This window comes from Trematomus bernacchii, unplaced genomic scaffold (assembly GCF_902827165.1).
Source record: "Trematomus bernacchii unplaced genomic scaffold, fTreBer1.1, whole genome shotgun sequence".
Lineage (NCBI taxonomy): Eukaryota > Metazoa > Chordata > Actinopteri > Perciformes > Nototheniidae > Trematomus > Trematomus bernacchii.
In genome coordinates, this window is record NW_022988007.1 from 2,187,815 (window position 1) to 2,206,892 (window position 19,078).

A 19,078-nucleotide genomic window follows, 5' to 3' on the forward strand; every position below is an offset into this window, starting at 1 on the left:
GACATGAGAAGCAGCCAGCGTTGGGTTCCGTGTTTTTGCTAGTGATGGTGAACACATTATTGTGCCTAGGTACTGGTAATCTCAAACCCGGTTTTAAGGACCACAGCTGTAAAGTGTGATTGAAAACATCCATCCATCCATTATCTTCCTTCTGAGGCTGCTGTTCACATCTGGCTCAATGAGCAGCGATCTATTAAATCCACAATGAAAACACATTGTTGACCAACACAGATGTATCCTTTATACAGTAGTGTGTTTTGGTTTAACAATATAAACTGCCTGAATGAAGACTAACTGGTTTGGCTAATGTGCATCAGGTTAAGATGCCAACCACTGTAAAGAACAGCATATTCAGTCTCATTCCTTATCATTGCACATTGTGGACAAGAGATCATTGTTTTTGAGAATTGCCCCGATCTAAGATCCCTTTCTGCATTAATTAGGTGGATGCTTTTATTAAGTCTAAATTAAATAACAATCCTTCCTCATATAGTTGTAATCCTGCTTTAGATTGATCAGAGGGCAGAGAAAGAAAGCATAGTTGAGGATTCAGAGCAGCAGAAAAACCCAGAAAAAACAGAGCTAGGACTGTTCCTGGGAGATTGGCAGAAGCTTTAGCCAATGGCAGCCGAGCAGAGCCCCCCCCCCCCCCATCCTGCAGAGTTCTGGTCCCTGTGTGCTGTAGTGAGGGAGGAGAGTGAGACGCAGACTGCGAGCAGCCAGCCTCTCTGTGCCCACAACTACTACTTGCTCTGGATTTAAAGCGTCTTCACTACAACCTGCTGGGGGGCTGAAAGCTGTCCAAAGTGAAACGTTTTGGAAAAAGACAGGAGAGGAGAAAAAAGGCAAAGTGTGCAGCTCTCTGAAGCCCTGCTGTGGAGAAGAGCATCTTTAAAACCCTCCAGCAGATCAGAGTCAGCTGTGTTTAGGAAGTATGTATAACTCGGCATGTTTCATCGTCCTGTCGTGGGTGTTTGCTGTGCTGGTGTTCCCAGGTAAGACTTCTTCTATTTTCTCTGTTATCTGTAAGTGTGTGTTTACATGCTCCTGTTAGAACAGACTGAGGCTCTGCTGAGACAGAGCTCATACCTTTTCTCTCCCTCTGTCCACACATCATCTGTGAGGCTGGTTGGGACACCCACAGAAGAGAAGTTTTATTTCAAGTTTATGGATAAGCTTTCTGTGTTCCTCTCAAGGATTCTCCAAGGAATGAGAGAAAGTCAACTTCACCTCACACATTTTTCAACAATATTTGGAGAGATTACATTAATAATATCAAAGATTTTCTGCAGGAATTACTATACTATAAATCTTTAGTTTGAGTACATTAAAATTCAAGTCACAGGGTGGTGTTTTCTAAAACTCAGGTTTCCATACATATTTGTTTGGCATTAATGTACAAATATTTTTACTAAGCTTGGTTTAAAAGCAAATCAATAATCAGACAGAATTATATTACAAAATAAATATAGCCTCAAATGGCACTGATCAGTATCCAACAGTTTGATGAGCACTTAAAAATACAATATCAAGATCCAATATTTGGAAAACAAAAGAAAAGGTTGAGCTCACAGCATAATTAGCATGATTACAGTAAACTGACTCTCACTGCAGACTGATCAGAATGACTAGTATACAAAGAATGGCTTTTTTTGTTGTTGTTCTTTGTAGCAATTTTGGTAGAATTTGCATGAAGAGTGATTCAGCATATTTTCCTTAGGAATTGACCTTAGGTTGCACTAAGGCAGGCAATTATTCAATGGATTGTTTTTTTAAAGTTTAAGATTGGTAATTCTTAGAATGTTTTCTTTTGTTTTCTTCTATTATGCCAAACCCTACTTTTTCCATCATTAGCAAATTGTAAACTTGCACCACCAAGTCATGATGCTGGATTGGGCATTATACTGTAATGTCTAAGGTGACCAAATACCCACAGGACAGTGTAGATCAGACATGGCAACCAAACACGTGCACAACGTTTGGATTTAATCACATTGTCATCGATGAGCATTCATGGTCAAAAATGTGTGTTACTGTATCTCAAAACTGAGTGACAGCAATATGTGATCTTGAAAAAGTTTTGGGTAGATTGGACAAACTTTTTTCTGAGAAGGTAGGTGGTCGTTTTAGAGCAGAGGGCCATTGGAGTAAAGATGTAGTTGAATTGAGAAATGTAAATGGTTTGAATGTAAGCCAACTGTATTCCACAGAACTTAATGGAGACAGACTTGGTTGCGATAGCGCCACCTTTTCATGCTGTCATTTGATGTGCCTGAGTAGTGGGAAGAATTTTAAACCCACTTGTCATTTTAAGTTACTTTTGTTCCCACAGAAGTGCTGTTAAATGAGGCTGACAACTGAAAATGCAAATATGAGCCTAAAGCACCTGAAGTGAGAGAAATATGATTTCTCCCCTTAAAGGGATTACGTGGAGGAAATAATGTGAAGCAGGCTGACAGGGGAAGAATGTGCTGCATGGGAGTTTGCATTTCATTTTATTCTCCTAACTCAGGTTCCAAGTCTTGTTATTAATAATGCATAACAACAAACTCATCACACATGTTATATGTATGTATTGTGGAACTTTCATCATATCCACATCAAATGGCATGATAAAAAAGAAATGAACAAACCACAGCCCTGCAAGGCACATTTTAGTTTAGTTTAACTGAACATATGACCAATTAAAAATGTGCTGTAGGTTGGAAAAATACTATTAAACAGAATTGGAAATTCAAATAAGAAATAAACAATGTGAATCCCTCAGCTGGGGGGTGAATATCTTGATATTGCATGTTTTACGTGAGTGCTCACTGTTGACTCATGTGTTGCCAAATGTGGACCTCAAACTGCATTTACATTCAGCGTGTGACTTGTATGTGTGTGCAATTTAACAACTGTACTGGAAATATGGTTTATTCTTACTTATTGTAAGTCGCTTTGGATAAAAGCGTCAGCTAAATGCAATGTAATGTAATTCATTTAAAGGACATGCACATGCTACAGCTTGTTCTATGAATCTGTGTCAAAATGATCCAAGTTCAGTATTACAGTATTCATTTCTGTGTGTGCCTTGATTCACAACTGTTGTCTTGCTTCTGTATGGAGGTCATTAACACCAACGTGCTGTTTATATGCCTATTTATTTAAATTAGACATAGCAATCCACACGGTTGGTTGAATTACTACATTTTCCAGTATCCAAATCATTCTACAAGCCTTCAAGGAATAGTTTGAAATTGAAGCTTAAATACACTTACAATCCTCCAAATTAAGTGAGATAGTATGTTGTAGTACAACGTGTTTTCTTATGAGACGCCCCTGTCAGCAGGACGTCATTTCTCTCAGCCTGGTCACATTTCAAAAATAAATGTGTGAAGTTTTAAGGATGGCCTATGGAAAATAACTTGGTTTGGGTAAAAATGACGGGCTGCGTACGCACCAGCGATGAACCGCTCCAGAGTTCACTAACAAGCGGTCCGAGACCACCTCTGTTAGGCGGACCAGAGTCCGGTTGTTTAGTTCACATCAGATGTCTCGGACTGCGTTCACACCAACCCAAACGAAATGCACCAAGGGGGTAAACGCTCCAGGGATCGATTCAAGGCTGGTGTGAACACGACCTCACCCCTAGATTCGCATATCCCGCATATCTAGGGTGCGGAGACGAACAAAAAAGGGTGCGGAGACGAACAAAAAAGCCTCTTGGAGGGGTATAAAATAACGTACAGGAAGTCGGCCATTTTGAATTTGGCGTCGGAAAAACGCGATATATCGCGTTTTTCGTCCCCCGCACGAAATCTATCTTCTCCCAGGGACTTTATCCGTACGACTCGAAATTCGTCGGGTAGCGTCTCGAGACATGGGCAATTCAAAGTTATCACGGAAGTTTTTTTCTTTCGCACGGCGCAGCCGTGATTTGGCGCCAAAGTTTGCGTTCGCTCGATGCTAGGCCCATCAAACGCCATGGAATACGATGATGTCATAACTCAAACTGACATGCTCACAACGCCACCAAACTTCACAATGTTGTCTTAAGTCAATGGAAAATGGTCCAAACTGCACCAGACTTCAGATGACAGTTAATGGTCAGGCCCTCAACACCTCAATATGACAAAAGTGAGTTTTCCTCAAAAGCTGTTGCCATGGCAACGAATCCCTCGTCATAAAACACGGTGTCGCTGTAACTCCAATGGACACTTCCCCCAATCTTCACTTTTATATCACCGGTCCATGCCTCAACAGCTCTACGTGAAATCTGAGATCTCACCGTATGCCATTTCCATGGCAACAGATCCCTCGCCATGACACACGGTGTTGTCTTAACTCAATGGAAAATGGTCCAAACGGCACCAGGCTTCAGATGACAGTTAATGGTCCAGCCCTCAACAGCTCTACGCCAATTATGGGATGTCATCATATGCCGTTTCCATGACAACGCATCCCTCGCCATAAAACACGGTGTTGCTGTAACTCCAATGGACGCGGTCCCATCGTCCCCCAATCTTCACTTTTATATCACCGGTCCATGCCCCAACAGCTCTACGTGAAATCTGAGATCTCACCATATGCCGTTTCCATGGCAACGCATCCCTCGCCGTAAAACACAATGTTGTCTTAAGTCAATGGAAAATGATCCAAACTGCACCACACTTCAGATGACAGTTAATGGTCCAGCCCTCAACAGCTCCACGCCAATTATGTGATGTCATCATATGCCGTTTCCATGACAACGCATCCCTCGCCATGAAACACGGTGTCGCTGTTACTCCTATGAAAATGGTCCAAACGGCACCATACTTCATATGATGGCTAATGTTCTGGCCCTCAACAGCTCTACGCCAATTATGGGATGTCATCATATGCCGTTTCCAGTATCCAAATCATTCTACAAGCCTTCAAGGAATAGTTTGAAATTGAAGCTTAAATACACTTAAATCCTCCAAATTAAGTGAGATAGTATGTTGTAGTACAACGTGTTTTCTTATGAGACGCCCCTGTCAGCAGGACGTCATTTCTCTCAGCCTGGTCACATTTCAAAAATAAATGTGTGAAGTTTTAAGGATGGCCTATGGAAAATAACTTGGTTTGGGTAAAAATGACGGGCTGCGTACGCACCAGCGATGAACCGCTCCAGAGTTCACTAACAAGCGGTCCGAGACCACCTCTGTTAGGCGGACCAGAGTCCGGTTGTTTAGTTCACATCAGATGTCTCGGACTGCGTTCACACCAACCCAAACGAAATGCACCAAGGGGGTAAACGCTCCAGGGATCGATTCAAGGCTGGTGTGAACAAGACCTCACCCCTAGATTCCACCGGGTCCGTCTGCGCCGCGTTACGGCTGCGCCGCGGTTTTGGTCCGGCCTCCTCCGGCGTCATACCCTACCAGGCGTGTTTCAGAAGCATTTCAGAAGCGGAGCGTCTTGCCTGCCGGCTCGCAGTTTTTGTTGATTTGGGCATATTTCCTGGACAGGCTACTTTGTACAGACAAAGTTAATAATAACTGTAATATTCCAGATATAAACGACATGAATCAAAGATGTGTTGCTGTATTTTAGTGGTAAAAAAATGCATTCATCATCATAATTATTCTATATATATAATTTAATGTAAATGTAAACCGGAGGAGAACGCTGGCATTTCTCCTCCTACTTGAAAGACTACGGAGGGATAGGGTCTGCAAAATTTGTTTGTGTGTGTGTGTATATATATATATATATGCTATATATGCTCTGACCGTTCCACTTCCTGCCTGCCCGACCTTACGTTACGGCTGCGCCGTGTCAAAAATAGGATTCATCCTAATTTTAGAGGAGCCCTGCGCCGAGCCGCTTCTGGGACGCTTCTGGGACGCTTCTGAGCCGTGGAATAGCACCCATTGACTAGAGTGGCCGTAACGCGGCCATAACGCGGCCGTAACGCGCCGCAGACGGACCCGGTGGAATCTAGGGGTAAGAAACACATCACCTGCTTACTTCCCTTCAAGAAGTCACTGAACTTCTTCAAGAAAGAGTTCAGCAGATCCTGTAATGTTATGAACGACACAAGGCTCAGGACCCACATGCACGACACCAGAGACGGGTACAAATGAACAAAGGATTTCAATCAAAACACAAGAAAAAACGCTCCCTCAAAAAATGCTAAACAAAAACAGTCGCTTTGAAAATTAACAAACTAAATACATATACACAAGGTAAGGGGACAATCAGGGCGGGGTCGACAATCACAGAAGCGGGAAACACACAAAGGGAGGAAGTTAAGTGATCTGAAACGAGACGGAGAGGTTACTACAAAATAAAACAGGAAGTCACAAGACAAATACTTGAACTAAATAAATTAACTTAACATTAATGTCTGGACACCACATGTAGAAGGTAATGTTTTCACACATTGAAATGGCATGTTAATCAGTGCTCTATAGAGGTGACGATTGGTTTCTATTTGTACCTTTGTCTGATTCGTTAATTAAAGCAGCGACGTGCAGTCAGGGGAGGCAGGGGAGGCAGAGCCTCACCTGTCATACTTCAATGTAACGGAAAAACAACTAAAAAAAAACTAAATAGTAATAATAATAAAATGTCTCCACTGATCTGTGTTGTAAGTGTGATTTCTGTATGATTCCAATCGCTTTTTATAGTCAAAATCAGCAAATTTGCCGAGCTCCGCTACGGAAGCGATGAGAAGTGAGGCAGGGACGAGCACTGCCTCTCGTAAGCCCACAGTAACTTGCTGGAGCACGGGCACTAATTTAGTGCGGGCACTTATTTTGTGAGCGCGCTCAAGCCAGTTACTGTGGGGTAAGGTGAGGCACAGATGAGCTCTGCCTCACCTCAGAATGCGTCACCCCACAGAAACTGGCTGGAAAGCGGGCCCTAAGCGCATGCCTGTTACCATCTCACTGTAGGTCACCAATGTAATGTTTGTAGATCCCTTTATTACATTTATCCTCGCCATCCATAGTCTCTAAATAACTTATTTCACGTATATATGATATTTAGGCTCGCTGGTCTCATCATACAATGGCAATGAAAAAAGCACCAGGGGAGGCAGCCATAACCTCTGCCGCACTGAAGGGGGTGCACGTGAGCCCACAGGTTCTTGTTGCTACTGTAATTCTACGCAGAGACGGTAGACGCAAACAACAAACTAGACTTTTGAAACTACAGGAAGATAAGGACGACTTTTACAAAAAAGTAATGGAGATTGTTGTCCAGAAGGATAGCATGGACTTCATCTTCAAGTCAAGGTAAGACCACATTTGTAATGAAAATGGGATCTTACTAAGAAAGAACAATCCAATATTTAGACTTTGGGTATCCTTTTGTTGAACAGTCTGTTTAAAATTAATCGAAGCATCAGACTAAAAAAGCTTTTGAAAATAACCGAATATTTCGATTAAGGTCAAAATATAATATTTGTAAATCTGACTCAGTTAGTCAGTGCCTCACCAGCCATGAACCTCACCGCACGTCACTGAATTAAAGAGATGAAGATTAGCACAATTCTGACAGAAAGACGATTCCTTTAGGGTTGTGCACTTTTCCCAGACTTATCATTTTAATCTCAATGTTATCATATACTCTTGAACTCTTGTCAGGCAGTTATTTTGCATTTTGAGCATTTTGTGGAAAAGTGTTAGCCCCAAGTAATGCAACACTTTACTTTCTCTCCTTTATTCATGTAGCTAGAGATTTGCTGAGTGTGCATGTTCTTTTTCAGTGCTGCCCTGTTTCTCGTTCATACACATTCTGTACGTACCTTTACACCTGGGACCTGTCCACTTTATTTCATCTACACACTGAGACGCTGCTATTACCTGCCTGGCTCAAGGGCACCTTGGCAGTCACTGTAGATAGAAAGGAGAGTGTTGGGAGAGACCACTTTAAAGTTTCGAAGTGCTTTTCTTCTAGTCATGAAAGAGAGACAAAGAGAAAAGAGAGAGGGAGTGTGTGTGTGTGATTGCTTGTGTATGTGTGTCTATAGAAAAAGCTGACTTAGACATAAAACATTGCAAAAGTGTTCCTACAACAGTAAGTTAAAGTATGCAGGCCAGAGTGTGTGTATGCTGAATAATATGCTGCAACACACTGCTGTTAGTTTGTTCATCTTTTATTTATTATGGAAAATTGAACTATAACTCTGAGTGTACACACTTTGCCTTCATTTACGATGTCTGTAAAGAACAGGGGATGAGGACCCTGTGCAGTGTGAGTTCAGGCAGGTGAAGGACATTCCACAACACTCATGTGCTTTAGCAAAAGTAAGCTTGAGGAATATAAAAAAGGTAAGTTAGATGTAACATTCAAGTTTAGATGTTAAAGTGAATTGTGGCTGTGGTGCTGCCAGATGTCCATCTTAATTTGCGTCACTATATCTAGACATATTATGTTTTCTAAAATGTTTGAGTTTCCCTTGAATGATGCGAGGGTCTTAGGACAGTGGGTGTCTCAAACTGCAAAGCCCCCTAAGACCAACATGTCGTTTTGGATATTGGGCTATATACTGTATCATTTGATTGATTGATTGATTATATTCTGGCTTGCACAAGAATCTCAAGTTTAACATTCTTGAAGCACTAAAGGCCTTCTCTTTACCATTAGTCTGGACAAGTGTTATTATGACGGTGCTTGATGATACCTGAGCAACATCTACCTAATGTCAGTCCAATTTAAAGAATTGCTGAGTATTGTGTATTTTGCAACCCGGTATCACGGCAAGACGTGAACATGTGACGATTTACCATGCTGGGAGACGTGAAGATGTCACGATTTCGTCCCTTCAAACGTGACAGTTACACGGTATTGTTAACCCATGTTAACCAGTGGAGAAATACCCGGAAATGCCAAGCAAATGCTCTGCCCCGACGGTCGGTTGTTATTGTCAATATTAATATAATAATGATTTATTTTTTAATAGTCACACTCGATTTCGCCTCTTTTCTTGTTGCCCCAGCTGGTCGACACCTCTTTTAGCAGAAACAAAGGCTACATTAATGTATTAAATCGATGTTAATCCATGCGTGTGGATGTGGAATTAACGGACGTGAAGTTGTGCGATTGCGTTGCCAGGCAACAGCTTCGGTTCATGTTCATTTACAAACTCTTCAACTACAACCGTAGTTATATTTAAAAACATGTTAGAAGGCCTCACTAAATACTTTAATGTAAATGAAAATGTGAAGGACTGTGTGTATAACAAAATACATCCGTCATAAACGAAACCGGAAACAGACGTAGGCAAGATCCTCAGCTCGATGATTGGATGGTTTAGCCGCAATGCACGCTGGGATGCAATATGGTTAAAGGTCACTGTAAGGATTGTTATAAGTACAACAATAAGATAAAAAAAACACTACAATATCATTTAAAGCTAGTTCCAATTAAACTCATATATTCAAAAGTTCAAATAAACCCACAGCTTATTTGCCTTTCACCAATAAATATTTAAATCAATAAACTCAACCAAATTGACTACATTTCTTACAACTGACACAGATTTTCATTACAAAACAGAGTTGTCTGTCTGTGGAGAATTTAAACTTAAACAGTCCATCCTGGGAATACTGCTAATATGCTGATCTTTTTAAACTTGCTTGAATTTAGTTAACCCTTAGCAGTTCTGAGGTGTTCTGAAAATAAAACAAGACACCACTTCATTCTTACTGACCTGTCTCCAACAACATTTATTAGGAAGAACCTGTGACATAATCTTAATCAGTCTTTAATTATCACATTGGTGTGATTTAATGCCTTTAATTGCTGTCATTTTTATCCATGAATTATTGGACGATACTTCATTATTACCCCTTATGTGTTCTGATACCATTAAAGATACAAAAAGATTTATATTATAATGTCTAAGTATTGACCACAAAAACGTACTAAGAGATACTGTATATCAGCCCCTTAGGAAACATACAGTGGAATACATGTTACTATTACATTTCAGCTGCATTGTTTATTAGAATATGTTTAGTTGCTTTATTGGTTGGACTTTCATTTTCTCAGAAAGTCAGATGACGTCCCTGACCTCCCAGTTCATGCACAGTCACAAGAAGTTACTGCAGGTCTGTGTGTCAAACTGTTTTGGAAAATCCATTACAAACAACTCAGAGAGACAGACTGCATTATTCTTGCAGAGGGTTATCATTTCATTTCATTTCACACCTTTATTTATCCAGGTTGTATCCCATTGAGATCATTGATCTCTTTTTCAAGGGAGACCTGCTCAAGTAGGTTCCACATGAAACATTAAAAACATAAACAGAACAACAAAAGGACATCATACAGTAGCATTACAGGGATTATCAAGATGAGAATTGATTAAAACGAATGAAACCGAAACAGCAGAGGCTGTTGCATTATGACATTATTTCTGTTTAAAACTGAATGTTTGCAGTGTGCCTTTGCTGTTCAGCGTGATGTATTTCATTGGTGAGGGCAGCACTTTGTCTCTGTAGGAGACGGCAGCTGAAGAAGGATTTTGGAAACATGGTGGCTTTTGACTTCCCAGAGGTGAGACAAATCTGTATTTAAACAGACAGTAATAAAATACTGGTGCATTTAGATTCCCATATAGATTTATAACAGAAGGGGAAGCCTTGCATGGTTGTATCCATTAAACATCTGCTGTTAGACTCACACTCCTCATCACTCCTCTGTACAGGAAGCTTCCCTCCAGGCTGTGCATTTATCAAACTGATGGTGGCACCACGGAAAGTTGTGGTCAAAACTCCCTCAACTTTTCTGATCTGTGTGACTCATAAGGTATAAGCCTCCTCAGGTTCAGCTGATTGAGCCATTTATCAAAATGACACGCCTACAGTCGACTAAACAACATCACTGCTCGGTTCTGCCTATTGATCCCGCAGACTCAAAATGATGGATTGCAATTATCAGCGAGTGAAATTGGATGTGAAAATGAAGCTTCAGTTTATTAACTGTTGATCACTGTATGCATCCGCTTCTACTTAATAGTTATGCTATCAAATGTCACTTAGCTTAAATTGGAATTGTAAATCATGCTAACTATAGTGCCCTTCATCACACAGAAACACCCAGAGCCCAGTCTGTGAACAGTTGGAAGCGCAGCACAGTTCCAGTTATTTTCTCTGTTGTTTTCTACCTGAAATGTATGATATGTCAAATGTTGTGGCTTCGTATTACTCACAGTTGAATTGGCTCATGTCTGTAAAGGAGACGGAAAGTGTGACAATATATCACCTTGACACCCTTCCTGGGGATCACATCACTCATGCAGCATATAACACATATTTTGTCAGTAAATGTGAAGCAAGGCTCTTCATACTCCAGACATATATCAAATGTGTTAACAGTTTTAGCTTTTTCCCTAATGAAAGGCAAAGCTGCCAGCAGTATTTCCTATGCCAGTAACATGAGATTCAGCGAAGCGTATCTGCACCTGTCATGCTCAAAATATGTAGATGATTCCAAAATGATGCACCTATAGGCTATATGTTATCATCTCGAGATGTGGATTTAAAAATAAATCCTGGTCTATTTGTAGTTTAGGCTCCCAGCCTTCAGAGAATGAGTCCCAGAAATTCAAATCAAATGAGAGTTTCTTACAGTGTTATTCAAAGACCAATAACCAAGTCAGATAGCTCATAATCAACTTGGGATTTGGGACATTGGGGTATTGTCTCGAAGGCTTGACAATGGAACAGTCATTGACAGTGAGTCACAAAGCCACGGCATTGTGACAGTAGTGAACATAGGATAACATTCATCAGAGTGTACACATTCGTGAGAACACTGTCTCTTGGCATCAGTGAACAATCCCCAGCGAGCATTCACTGAACGTTGGTGGCTTAATGAGAGCATTACAGTCTTTGAATGGAAGTAATAGATGAATAGGCGACGGATGGCACAAGCCAGAACAAACACTTGTGTGTCAGGAGGCTGCGGGCTGGAGGGGAAGTCAGAGTGCCAGGGGCTCCTTTCTGCTGAGACAACTGGCATGCATCTGCTGAGTAATCCTCCATTAGTGACCGAGAAAACAGTGGAAGCAAGGTCAAGTTATTCAAACAACATTATAAATGATACGTAAATGCCTACTGTGATAATGGCATCAGGTCAGTTGGATTTTATTCATCATGTTTTAGTTTCATCTTCAGTTCAAGGTTCTTTATTGTCAAACTAACATAGCTACAGAGTAATTATGTCGTTGAAAATCTTATGTCACAGGCTTCTCCAACAATGCAACATAATAATAATACAGATAGTAAAAGTAATACAAAAAGAAAAATAGTTCTAAAATAAAGTGAGTATGTGGAATAGTGCAGTACGAGTCTATATACAAGTTATTGGAATGATATATATTAGATAGTAGATATATATTACTAAGTAGCAGATGAATGTTTTGAAATTGTTTCAGCAGTTCAGTTGTTTAACAGTCTCACTGTCCGCGGGAAGAAACTGTCTCCGAATCTTTTTGTTTTTGCCAGGATGCTGCGGTAACGTCTGCCAGACGGCAACAGAAAGAACAGTTTGTGGCTGGGGTGATGGGGGTCTTTGATAATCTGTAGTGATTTCTTCCTGAGCCGCTGGGAGTAAAGGTCCTCCATGGATGGCAGCTCCGTCCTGGTGATGTGCTGTGCAGTTTTCACCACCCTCTGTAAAGCCTTACGATTGAGGGCGGTGCAGCTGCCATACCAGGCCGTGATGCAGCCAGTCAGGATACTCTCTATGGTGCACCTGTAGAAGTTGCAGAGTATCCTGGAATCCATTTTGAACCTTCTCAGCCTGCGGAGGAAGAAGAGCCGCTGTCGAGCTTTCTTGGTGATGGTGGTGGTGTGAAGAGTCCATGTCAGGTCCTCCGTGATGTGGACACCGAGGAACCTGAAGCTGCTGACTCTCTCCACCGTAGTCCCATTGATGGCGATGGGGGCGTGTCCCTCTCCCTGCTGCTTCCTGTAATCCACAATCAGCTCCTTTGTTTTGCTGATGTTGAGATGGAGGTTGTTATCCTGGCACCATGATGTCAGTTTTCCGACCTCCTCTCTGTACGCCGTCTCGTCGTCTAAACTCCCCCCACTTTAACTTTCACGTAAACGAACGAAACTCGTTACGCATATCTAGGGTGCGGAGACGAACAAAAAAGCCTCTTGGAGGGGTATAAAATAACGTACAGGAAGTCGGCCATTTTGAATTTGGCGTCGGAAAAACGCGATTTATCGCGTTTTTCGTCCCCCGCACGAAATCTATCTTCTCCCAGGGACTTTATCCGTACGACTCGAAATTCGTCGGGTAGCGTCTCGAGACATGGGCAATTCAAAGTTATCACGGAAGTTTTTTTCTTTCGCACGGCGCAGCCGTGATTTGGCGCCAAAGTTTGCGTTCGCTCGATGCTAGGCCCATCAAACGCCATGGAATACGATGATGTCATAACTCAAACTGACATGCTCACAACGCCACCAAACTTCACAATGTTGTCTTAAGTCAATGGAAAATGGTCCAAACTGCACCAGACTTCAGATGACAGTTAATGGTCAGGCCCTCAACACCTCAATATGACAAAAGTGAGTTTTCCTCAAAAGCTGTTGCCATGGCAACGAATCCCTCGCCATAAAACACGGTGTCGCTGTAACTCCAATGGACACTTCCCCCAATCTTCACTTTTATATCACCGGTCCATGCCTCAACAGCTCTACGTGAAATCTGAGATCTCACCGTATGCCGTTTCCATGGCAACAGATCCCTCGCCATGACACACGGTGTTGTCTTAACTCAATGGAAAATGGTCCAAACGGCACCAGGCTTCAGATGACAGTTAATGGTCCAGCCCTCAACAGCTCTACGCCAATTATGGGATGTCATCATATGCCGTTTCCATGACAACGCATCCCTCGCCATAAAACACGGTGTTGCTGTAACTCCAATGGACGCGGTCCCATCGTCCCCCAATCTTCACTTTTATATCACCGGTCCATGCCCCAACAGCTCTACGTGAAATCTGAGATCTCACCATATGCCGTTTCCATGGCAACGCATCCCTCGCCGTAAAACACAATGTTGTCTTAAGTCAATGGAAAATGATCCAAACTGCACCACACTTCAGATGACAGTTAATGGTGCAGCCCTCAACAGCTCCACGCCAATTATGTGATGTCATCATATGCCGTTTCCATGACAACGCATCCCTCGCCATGAAACACGGTGTCGCTGTTACTCCTATGAAAATGGTCCAAACGGCACCATACTTCATATGATGGCTAATGTTCTGGCCCTCAACAGCTCTACGCCAATTATGTGATGTCATCATATGCCGTTTCCATGGCAACGTATCCCTCGCCATAAAACACAATGTTGTCTTAAGTCAATGGAAAATGGTCCAAACTGCACCAGACTTCAGATGACAGTTAATGGTCCGGCCCTCAACACCTCAATATGACAATAGTGAGTTTTCCTCAAAAGCTGTTGCCATGGCAACGAATCCCTCGCCATAAAACACGGTGTCGCTGTAACTCCAATGGACACTTCCCCCAATCTTCACTTTTATATCACCGGTCCATGCCTCAACAGCTCTACGTGAAATCTGAGATCTCACCGTATGCCGTTTCCATGGCAACAGATCCCTCGCCATGACACACGGTGTTGTCTTAACTCAATGGAAAATGGTCCAAACGGCACCAGGCTTCAGATGACAGTTAATGGTCCAGCCCTCAACAGCTCTACGCCAATTATGGGATGTCATCATATGCCGTTTCCATGACAACGCATCCCTCGCCATAAAACACGGTGTTGCTGTAACTCCAATGGACGCGGTCCCATCGTCCCCCAATCTTCACTTTTATATCACCGGTCCATGCCCCAACAGCTCTACGTGAAATCTGAGATCTCACCATATGCCGTTTCCATGGCAACGCATCCCTCGCCGTAAAACACAATGTTGTCTTAAGTCAATGGAAAATGATCCAAACTGCACCACACTTCAGATGACAGTTAATGGTGCAGCCCTCAACAGCTCCACGCCAATTATGTGATGTCATCATATGCCGTTTCCATGACAACGCATCCCTCGCCATGAAACACGGTGTCGCTGTTACTCCTATGAAAATGGTCCAAACGGCACCATACTTCATATGATGGCTAATGTTCTGGCCCTCAACAGCTCTACGCCAATTATGGGATGTCATCATATGCCGTTTCCATGGCAACGTATCCCTCGCCATAAAACACAATGTTGTCTTAAGTCAATGGAAAATGGTCCAAACTGCACCAGACTTCAGATGACAGTTAATGGTCCGGCCCTCAACACCTCAATATGACAATAGTGAGTTTTCCTCAAAAGCTGTTGCCATGGCAACGCATCCCTCGCCGTTAAGCACGATATTGCTATAACTCCTGTGTAAATGGTAAAAAAGTGTTCAGATGTGTGCTAACCGTCAAGCCCTCGAGACATATATATAAATTGATTTCCCTATAAGTCGATAACTATTTCATTAGTGCAGTATGGATTAGCTGCTAAATATGCCTCATGTTTGCCAATAAAACATTTTTAAATTAGAAATGCTGTTGTAATGCAGGAAATACAAACCTTATTTTTGTATTAACAACATATTGAACACAATAAAAATGAACTTCGCCCTCCCCAATGTGCCCTCCCAACTATACCAGCACAAAGTTTCATACTTTTAAGAGCAGACTCAAGACCCAACTTTGTAATATAGCTTATAACTGAATTGCATGTTATTCCTATTTTATACTTATTTTATTGACATTTCTTGACAGTTTTGAGAGTTTTTGGAAGCTTGTGTCAGTTGTATGAGATACTAATTAGTAATACTTTGATAATTATCATTATTATAGTAGTAAATAATATGATCTTTAATGTACATGCCAAAGAAACCAGCAGGACACCGCAGGGAATCGAACCCCATCCCAGTAAACTGGGAGTACCAATTACCAGTGCCTTTTGCTTTTCTAGGCTACATTGAAGGCAAAGCAAAACCTGCATTAGCAACAGCATATGAGTGACATCATTTAATATTGATGCATAATTTTACAAAATGTGTTTCCCTATGTGTGGATAAATGTTATTAGTGCAGTATGGAATATCTGCTAAATATGCCCTAATGTTTGCCAATAATTTAGTTATTAAAAATGCTGTTGTAATGCAGGAAAAAGAAACCTTATTTTTCTATTAACAACATATTGAACACAATAATTATGAACATATTGAACACAATAAAAATGAACTTCGCCCTCCCCAATGTGCCCTCCCAACTAGACCAGCAGAGAGCGTTCATACCTATTAACAACTGAAGACCTACCTTTTTAATATAACTTTTAACTTAATTGCCTTTTTATTCCTATTTTATACTTATTTTCTGAATTTTTATTGTTTGTATTTGTTTTATTGTGTAGTGTGTGTGTGTGTGTGTGTGTGTGTGTGTGTGTGTGTGTGTGTGTGTGTGTGTGTGTGTGTGTGTGTGTGTGAGAGAGTGTGAGAGAGAGAGATAAAGCCGCTAAAAATGAACTACCAGGTCCGACATAATAAAGAAGAATTTCAATGACAGCTCGCAGGTGGGTGACTCAATAGTCATGTTAAAGTCGAAAAGTAGGGAGTATGAAGCTAGTTTGAGGAGTTAAGTGAGAGTATTTTAAGAACTGAAGACCGACAGAATAAATATATAAATAAATAAATAATTCCTAACTATGACTGTTGTAATTTCAGGGAGAGGGTAAGATCTTTGCAGAGCTGGTAAAATTTGGTTTTGATTACTTGGCAGATGATAGGATCGAGGGAAAGGGTGGGGCCAAACATTACGCCAAGGTACTGGGAGGTTTTTATAGAAGACAAAGTCGAGGATGTGTCTTTTGGCATGGGTCGGGAAGGTGAAGTGTTGGGTGACAGTAAAATTGTCTATTAGAGTAGAGAATTTGAATGACAGCTCGCAGGTGGGTGACTCAATAGTCATGTTAAGGTCGAAAAGTAGGGAGGATGAAGCTAGTTTTGAGGAGTTAAGTGAGAGGAAGGAGGGATGTGGTTTAGGGGGCCGATAGATGAGGATAACTGAATGAGGAAGGGGCTTTGAAGATGATGAACTTGAGGGATGATACCTAAACAAATACCAAATTAAACCAGGGGGGGATGATACCTAAAAACATACCAAATTAAACCAGGGGGGATGTTTTGATCTGATAAAATATCTCCACAGACTGTAGAAGCGCATAATTTGGCACGATGAAACACAAGGTGAAGAAAAAACACAGAATTTCTACCTACATTTGCTTGACGTCTGAAGTTACTCTACCTCAGCAGTTGTGCAAAAGAACACAGAATCCCCTCATGATCACTGAAATAGGTGGGCAACACAGTTGATTCTACATCATACTGTGTTGTTTTCACATATACATGGTCAATTAATGTGCCCTTTTCGGTAGTGGGTTGTGTGACTTGCTGCACATACCCTTTGTCTGTTACAAATTTGCAAATTGTTGATGTTTTTAAAATGTCATCATTGAAATCACCCATCACAGCAATTGTGTCACCTAATAGATCTAACAAATCTAGTAATTTGCCTAAATGTTCTTTAAACAAAGACATGGGATATGATGGTGGTCTATAAATTACCGCAATTAATATGTTGTGAGACAAACAGTTGTACACTATACAGTACATTCTAAATGTACATCTGGCACTTGAAGAATACTAAATTCAATACTGTTTGCACTATATATGCCAACACCACCATGTTGTTGGTCTTGCAGAGCAACCAATGCTGGGTTCTCGCTGGTGTAAGATGCACTTCGAGAACAACTAGCAAATGTATAACCACTGATGTTAATGTCGTCAAATGATGAGACAGCAGGCAGCCATGTCTCTGTAACAGCAATACAGTTAGGCTGCAAATGCTGTGTACAAAGGGTCAAATCTTCGACATGACGTGTCAAACTTTGCACATTTGTCAAAAACACAGTAAAATTGTCTGTGTGCAATTTGGGGTGGATCCTATCTTCACGTAGAAACTGAGGCATGCACTGAATTGCTTGCGTAACATTTGTTTTACAATAGATGGCATTAGCTTTAAAATCTTGAATGATTAAGCCTGATAAATTTGTAACACCACTTAATGCAACATATGCCTGTCCAGCAGCAAATATTTTTTTAAGTGACACCACAGCTCTATCAACAGTTATCCCTTGCACCTTATGTACTGTACAAGCCCAAGCCAGTTTAAGGGGAAATTGGCGACGCAACCCACCTTTAACGGTGACTCTATCCTCTTCTGGAAAAATTGGTGTACAGTTCACTAATTGACTTGATGCATTTGCAGAGTCTTTCCTGCGCTGTGCCCCAACTCTGTCATCGTCAAAATGGACGTACACAGTTTGTGGAAATCTTTCACCTTGTGAAATCACTATGTGTCTCACCGTGCCGCATACCCCGTTCACAAGCCCATCCGTTACATCTATATTTTTGGTCAACATTACACGAGCATTTTCCCCAAGAACCAAACGTTCCGCTAAACATGTTTGATAGATGTTGGTGTGATGTCCATGTTTTAACTCAAGTTTTCCAGTTTTTCTGTTATGGCCAGTATCCTGAGCTTCTATTTCTACATGTTCCGGGCATGTTTTCAACAGTTGCACAAGATTATGATCATTAACCTGAGCGTTTGTGGGGAAAATGTGTAATGCTGAACTTTCTTCCCCTGTTTCACAGCTCTTCAACAAATCAATGTCACTAGCTGACAATGCTGTTTCTTTTGAGCGTGTTCTCAACCTATTTAGCAGTTCCGCAAAAACAATATCTTTCTGCCTGACTATTGTTTTAAGCTCTACAATGCTAAATAGGTTGTGCCACAGGTTAAATCCTACTTTCTCTACATACAAGGCATTTCCTTTCACTGGTGGCAGCTGGAAAAAATCTCCAACAACTACCACACTAACTCTACCAAATGGGGAATAATCACTACATTGTTTAATTTGACGTAATCTGCCATGAATATATGCCATGAGTTTGTGATCGACCATGGATATTTCATCGACAATTAAAATGTGCACGTCTCTATATTTGGCATGCAGACTATTTATTTTTTCCTCGCCTAAA

At 41.4% G+C, this 19,078-nt stretch overlaps 1 protein-coding gene across 1 annotated transcript in view; it reads left to right on the forward strand.

The window, feature by feature from the left end:
- The first annotated feature begins 898 nt into the window (after window positions 1-898).
- opcml (opioid binding protein/cell adhesion molecule-like) overlaps window positions 899-19,078 on the forward strand; it is a 404,442-nt gene continuing 386,262 nt past the window's right edge. Inside the window, exon 1 of the mRNA XM_034117360.1 lies at window positions 899-995. Coding sequence (XP_033973251.1) covers window positions 935-995 — 61 coding nt within the window. The 5' untranslated portion in view covers window positions 899-934. The remainder of the gene's footprint in view (window positions 996-19,078) is intronic.